The sequence below is a fragment of the Muscardinus avellanarius genome (assembly GCF_963383645.1).
Source record: "Muscardinus avellanarius genome assembly, chromosome: 14".
NCBI classification, from domain to species: Eukaryota; Metazoa; Chordata; class Mammalia; order Rodentia; family Gliridae; genus Muscardinus; species Muscardinus avellanarius.
Genome location: NC_137800.1, coordinates 16106927 through 16114175, shown reverse-complemented (window position 1 = coordinate 16114175; position 7249 = coordinate 16106927). Strand labels below are relative to the sequence as shown.

General features: G+C 48.6%; 1 protein-coding gene across 1 annotated transcript in view; it reads right to left on the bottom strand.

Moving 5' to 3' along the window:
* Nucleotides 1-4304, bottom strand: part of PSD3 (pleckstrin and Sec7 domain containing 3) — a gene marked incomplete at both ends in the record, with an annotated part of 521001 nt that extends 516697 nt beyond the window's left edge. Inside the window, one exon of the mRNA XM_080710180.1 lies at nucleotides 3582-4304. Coding sequence (XP_080566306.1) covers nucleotides 3582-4304 — 723 coding nt within the window. The remainder of the gene's footprint in view (nucleotides 1-3581) is intronic.
* Nucleotides 4305-7249: the final 2945 nt, after the last annotated feature.

The following is a 7249-nucleotide window of genomic DNA, read 5'->3' as shown; positions in this document are numbered from 1 at the left end:
CCTATTTTACTTTTTATTTGGAAACTAGGTCTTACGAAGTTGCTGAGAGCTTCACTGAATTGCTGAGGCTGGCTTCGAACCTGTCATCCTCCTGTCTCAGCCTCCTAAGTACTGGGATTACAGGTGTGCACCACCATACCTGGCCTAGTTGATTAGTTTTGAGGACTGTCATGAGAGAGAAGAGAAGAAAAACAAAATAGATAGTATTCTAGGAAATTTAAAGCTGTAGGTGAAAATGTGTGGAGTTTGTAAAAAATGGCATTTTAAGGAACAATATAAAACTATCTACTATTAACTTTCTACTGTCAGTTACATATGAGAAGTCACTGATATAATTTTTTCTCCCTTTGGAGACTGAACTCATGGGCATTCTACTTCTGAGCTATATCCCAAGCCTTTTTTATTTTTATTTTGAAACAGGGTCTTGCTAAGTTGCTGAGAGTCTGGCTAAGTTGCTGAGGCTGACCTCTAACCTGTGATCCTCCTGTCTCTGCCTCCCAAATACTGGTATTACAGTTATTCCCCACCACAATGAGTTAAAAAGTCACTGCTATTTTACGACATATAAAATATGTAAGATATGAAGACCTACTTTTTTTTAATATGTGGAAGTTTCCCAGAATGATTGCAGAGGTTTTTTTCCTCAACAGAGTTGTGTCTGTTATCCTTATTTTCTTATCTTAAGCCCCAAGTGCTAGTCAAATGCTAACAGTTCCATGGGCTCCCACAGAGGGGCAGCAGAACACGGGGTCCCAGAGCTCCGGAGGGCAGGCTCTGGCCCCAGGCCCTGGAACACTCTCTGATTCATGCCTACAGAGTAACTACAGGAATGTCAGAGCCCTGGGTTGGTACGGTCAAGGCCTGAAGCTACACGTCCTCCACTGCTTGTAGAAAGCTGCTTGGTCTGTCCACACGAAGGGCCTTCTCTTACCTTCTCCACCAGAGAAATCAAGAGCTTAGTATAGACCATCAGGCCCCAGGAAAGGTCTGGCCACCTCCCTCAGAGCTCTGGCCTGAACTGAGAGCTGTGTTCAGCTTCGGTAGACCACTCGAGGGCTGGCCCTGAGCTGCTGCTTGCTACCCTGAGTCCCAGGGAGTTGCTGGCCATTGTCTCCTCATCCATGAAGAGAAAGGATCACACCGTATTCTCACAGATCTGAGTTGTACTAGGAGGAAATAGGGAAGTGGGAGCCCTCTAGGTTATGGCTGCTGTAGTTGTTCTGACTAATATCTAGTCATCATCATACAAATAAAATGAAGTGATTAAAACATGCTAATCACTTCTATCACTTTTTTTGATAATCACTTTTTTTTTTTTTTTTTTTAGTACTGGGGATTGAATCCAGGGGCATTCTACCTCTGAGTTATACCTCCAGCTCTATTTTATTTTTTATTTTGAAACAGGGTCTCACTGAGTTGCTGAGTCTATGAACTTGCCATCTTCCTGTCTCAACCTCCCAAGTATGGGGTATTAAAGGTGTGTGCCACTGTGTTGGGCTTATCATGAGTGTTTTTAAGATTAAAGGTGTGTGCCACTGTGTTGGGCTTATCATCAGTGTTTTTAAGATAGAAGAAACTGAGACATTTGTGTCACTACTGATGGCTTGCTTAAGGCTGAGACTTAGATTTGGCGCATCTAACATTTTCACCAGGAATTCTGCAATCCTTAGTTTGGGCAGAACAGGTGTCTGGGGGCTCATTTACACAGAGGGCTAATAAGGCTGCCGAGGTCTAGATCAACTCCCAGAGCACCTTTCCCTAGAGAAATTGCAGGTGCTGGGGCTTTCACCTACACTGCGAGGCCAGAGAGAGCATGGGGAGAACCATCAGAACACAGCCAAAGCATACAAACAGCTACTGTGTGACCCCCATGCAGACACCGGGCTCTGACGCACGCGTGCATTCCTCCCAAATCCCTGTAGGAAATGAGAGATACAAGAACTGAGATGGAATGTAAACTATTTCTTAAGGAAGTATGCTTGCATCTCTGCCCCAAACAGTTCCCCTCTGCAGAGAACTTGGACTTACCCGATCTCCCTAACTCTTGTGGTAGTGGTGGTACTGGGGATGGAACCCAGGGGCATTCTGCCTCCAAGCCACACCCTCAGCCCTATTTTACCTTTTTATTTTAAAACAGGGTCTCGCTAAATTGATGAGAGTATCACTATTTGCTGAGGGTGTCCTTGAACCTGCGATCCTCCCGTTTAGGCTTCCTGAGCCTCCCTAACTCATTTGAGGGTCTGGGGATGGAACCCAGGGGCATTTGACCTCTGAGCTATACCTCCTGCCGTATTTTTTAGTCTTTATTTTGAAACAGGGTCTCACTGAGTTGCGGAGGGCCTCACTAAGTAGCTGAGGCTGGCCGCGAACCGCAATCCTCCGGTCTCAGCCTCCCGAATGCAACTGTGGCTCTAAAGACTCTGGTGTGAAGAAGTATGAAGGAAAGAGGGTGGCTGCCCCTTCAAGCTAATGGGAGCCCCTTTGCGTTGAGAATTTCAAACAATTCTCCCTGACTTCGTTGAGGGTTCCCTCTCATCCATCCTTTCCCATACACCACGGAGAGACCTCCTCCTTCTATCTCGCCTCACCGACTCCAACAATTCGCTCTTTCTGGCTCTCCCTCTCACTGCCCGCACACACGTAGCAAGATGTTTCTGCTGCTGGGAAAGAGAACGCAGGCATACTTTCACACTCTGAACACCCACTTGAGTGTGAGCTCCTGGCCAAGGGGGGGCTTCAGAAGCCAGCGCAATGGGGACGGTGGTCGGAGAAGCAGAGAATCACATACTAACCCAGAGGAGGGATGGCCAGGATCAGAGGCCAAGCCCAGGTGAGCGGGACAGACCCCAGAGACCACACAGGGCTATCTGTCCTCTTTCTGATGGGAAGTGGAGGCTGCTGCCCAGGGCTGTGTACCCACTGGGCGGTGGATAGGGATGGGATAGACGTGGGCTCTGGAAAGTCGAGTGTTCAAGGAAGGCGGTCAAGTGTGCTCCAGTTCTGGAAACCTCCACAGCTCACTGAAGCCTCCTTTCTTATCCCCGATGCCAACATGAAAAAACAGGTTTTGCTTTTGCCTCTGTTTTTTCGGAAGGAGGAAGAGATTAGCTGCATCTCAGCTCCCTCGTCTGAAATTGCAGGTATGAACCTCCAACCTTCCCAGTGGCTCTGAAGGTTGACGGGATGTGGGAAAGGTCTAGTGTCATGACTGGCTCATCACAGGGCTCCCCAGATGTCCCCGTATCCCCTCGCCTCGCCCTCTGCTCTTTTGCTCTGAAGCATGTACTTCCTTATCCAACTTTCCTTCTCACTTTTTTTTGGCAGAAACCTTGGGAAACAGTTATTCATCGTCTCCTTCTAAACAAAATTGCCAGTGCCCGGGAAGATGGTAGAATACAGAGGAAAGAGAGGGACCAGGCTGGGGAAGACTGCGCTGGCAAGTCTCTCCACCGTCCACCCAGAGCCCAGGGGAGAGCCAGGGTCAGAACTGGGAGCCAGGAGACCATGTCTGCCCGTGCTCCCATCCCCTCTGCTGAGGGAGCAGCTGGGTCTGGGGGATTCAGGCGCACCCACGTTCTTACCTTGAGAGGAGGAGCGGCGGGCGGGGCTGGGTAGCTCTTGCTGGTCTGAACAGTTGGGCGGTATCTGTGGAGCGATGCCCTGGTCCCTAGTGCTGTAATATGTGCTGCCTCTGCACAGCTCCTTGGGACTCCCTGACAGGTCGCCGGACCTCTTCTCAGCACAGTCTCATCAGCATCCTGGGCCAGAGAAGAGGAGCATCCCAGGGCGTTCGTGGCTTGGGGGTGCAGGCCCCACAGGTCCAGGGAGGCAGAAATAGCTGGCCAGTGCTTCCAGCCCACGGAGGGAGCGCTGCTTCCATCATTCATGACAGGAGCTGGGCTAGCGAGCCCGCATGACCGGGGCTGTGGCCGGCCAAGTTTCCTAGGGGCCGGGGCCAGGCAAGGCTTGCCACGTGGGGACCCGCCACCCCTGTTTACAGCCAGATCCTGGGGGTTTTCCTCTTCCTTCTTCTTTTCCTTCAGAGAATGACAACTGAAAGCTGCTGGTTCCTGGACCCCAGGGTCTCCTTCCTGCAGCAGGCTTGAAGGAGAAACAGCTAAGTCCTGTGAGCTCCCGGGGTCCCAGCCTGCCAAGAAGCCTGTCCTGGGACTAGGGAAAATGTGTCCCTCCTCCAGGCCCCCTGGGGCTGGAGACTGGGCGGGGAGAGCTTGGGCAGGGGGGGCCTGCAGCTGGATAAAGAGGAAGGAAGTTTTCATCTGCAGTGGCTGAGGCTGCTTAGCCATTTCCTCCAAGGGGACGGGGGCTGGTTCTTGCCAGGGTGGGGTTGCAGACCTCGGTGCCCAGAGATGCACGGAGCAGCAGCTGCGGGCAGAAATGACTCAGCCCCACGGTCCCACAGCCTGGGAAGAGAGGGACACGCCAATTAGTGCCCAGGGGAAGGGACGGGGATGGTGCCAGCTGGGGACCTGGGCTCTGCACTCACATTGCAGGTCATAAAAACACACAGGTGGGTGGGGAACATCCCTGAGCCAGTGCAGGGTGGAGGTGGGGGCACCCAGGACTCGGCTCCCCCCTTGGCAGGTCAAAATGGAATATTTATTTATTTATTTATTTATTTTTACTTAACTGCAACTTTCTTCATATTTGAAAGGAATCTACTATTCATTTCTTTTTTTTTTTTTTTTTCTGTCCTGGGGATGGAACTCAGGGGCATTTGACCTCCGAGCTACACCCCCTTCCCAATTTTTTATTCTTTATTTTGAAACTGGGTCTCACTGAGTTGCAGAGGGCCTCACTAAGTAGCTGAGGCTGTCCGAGAACCACGATCCTCAGGTCTCAGCCTCCCGAATGCTGGGATGACAAGCGTGAGCCACCACGCCCGGCTAGTTCTACTTTACCTTTTATTTAGAAACAGGATCTAAGTAAGGACCTCACTAAGTTGCTGAGGCTGGCTGCAAACCCGCGATCCTCCTGTCTCAGCCTCCCAAGTGCCAGCGATTACAAATGTGCGCCACCACGCCTGGCTCATTTCATTACTCATCCTAAATTCTGTATCTTTATCCCTATTACTGATGTCTGACCTTGGAGGCAATAGATGACTTACAAACAAAGCCTCCAATACACTTTGAAGTGTACTTCTAACCTCCTTTGCATTATTTGCACTAAAACCTTTTAAATCTTTATGATAAAAAGCATACAGACGGCTATACAGACGGCTATGAACTACTTTCACGTTTTCGAGGTGTTCCCCTTGGAAGACTGTGGTTACTCCGGAATTCTCCAGGAGGAGGCCAGAGCCCCAGGCCAAAGTGCTTGGCGCTGTGGTTTGAAGGGGTCTCTTCCAAGACTCAGGGGCTGCAGGGATGGTGTGGAGAAGTGGGGCCTTGAAGAAGTGCTTAGGGCAGGAGGGCTCCTCCTCTTTTGAAGGATTAAAACCCGCATAAAAAAGGCTTCATAGCTGGGTGTGGTGGTGTCTGCCTGTAATCTCAGTACTTGGGGGGGCTGAGACAGGAGGATCACAGGTTCAAGGCCAGCCTCAGCAACTTAGAGAGAGACTCTGCTTCAAAAAGATAAGAGTTGGGGTGTTGCTCAGAGGTAGCAGACCCTGGGTTTTGTTCCTGGTACCAAAAAAGAAAAGAAAAAAAGAGTCTTCATGCTGATATCCACCATGTGAGGATGCGGCAGCCCCTCCCCAACGTGGTACCTTGATCTTAGAAAACTGTAAGAAACACATTTATGTTCTTTATAAATTATACAGCCTATAGTATTTTTCTGTAGCTGGGAAAAACAGACTAAGACACTTGATATTAAAAAATAAAAGAAAGAGAAAACTGAAAAGAAGCTGTGAGTGCTGTATACCTGTAATCTTTGGTAGGCTGAGATGGGAGGATCACAGGTTGGAGGGCAGCCTTAGCAAGGTAGTGAGAGTTTCAGCAACATAGTAAGACTCTATTTCAAGCTAAAATATGAAATAGAAGCCAGGCGCGGTGGGGCACGCTTGTAATCCCCGCGCTTGGGAGGCGGAGACAGGAGGATCACTAAGGTTTGAAGCCAGTCTCGCTGGCTTAAGAGACCCTGTTTCCAAATAAAACATTAAAAAATAGGTCTGGGAGTGTAGCCCGGAGGTAGAAGGGTTCCATCCCCAGTACCACCAAAACAAAGCAAAAAAAAAAAAAAAAAAAGAAAAAAGAAGAAAAAATAGAAGAAAAAAAAGAAATAGAGCTGGTGGTATATAGTTCAGAATTACATTGCCTAAGTACCAAAAGCAAAAACAAAAATAAAAAATTGAAGAAGATAAAAGAAGGAAAAACCCCTCAAGGACTGTGTACATGTATGTCATTGTCAACATGATTTATAGTACGATGTGGGACTATTATGCACCAATAAAAGTGCATTTTTTGTGTGTGTGGTGCTGGGGATGGAACCCAGGGGCATTCGACCTCCCAGCTACACCCCAGCCCTATTTTTTTATTCTTTATTTTGAAACCGGGTGTCACTGAGTTGCAAAGGGCCTCATTAGGTAGCTGAGGCTGTCCACGAACTGCGATCCTCCTGTCTCAGCCTCCCGAATGCTGGGATTACAAGCGTGAGCCACCATGTGCAGCTAAAAGCACATTAAAAAAAAAAGAAAAAAACATACACAGGAAACAAATTAAGTTGGAGACCTTTTTTTTTTCTTTTTAAAAATAAGCCCTTTTAACTGATGAGAGAAATAGGAGTACTTTATTATTTGTAAAATGGGGATCATTTCTTTTTTGTGTGTGTGGTACTGGGGGGTGGAACCCGGGGGCTTTTCTACCTCCAGGCTATCCTCTCAGACCTAGTTTTATACTTTATTTGGAAACAGGGTCTCACTAAGTTGCTGAGAGCCCCACTAAGTAGCTGAGGCTGGCTTCAAACCTGGGCGATCCTCCTGTCTCAGCCTCCCAAGCACGGGGATGACAAGCGTGCGCCATCACGCCTGGCTGGGGATCATTTCTTTTTTACACTTAAAATAGATAATATACAAGGCTAGGAGAAGAAAAGCAAGATGAACTGAAGGAAGAGGAAAAGGAATCGCCCCCAGCTCCCGTGGAATCACTCACATTGGTGTTTCCGTAGGCGCAATCTCTCTCCTGGTGGCAAAGGACCATCTCAAGAAGTTCTGGAGGAGAGAAGAAGGCAGGTTCAAGAAAGCTCTTGTCTCTATCAATTTGAAACACATTGACTAAAAGCAAGGTAGGAAATC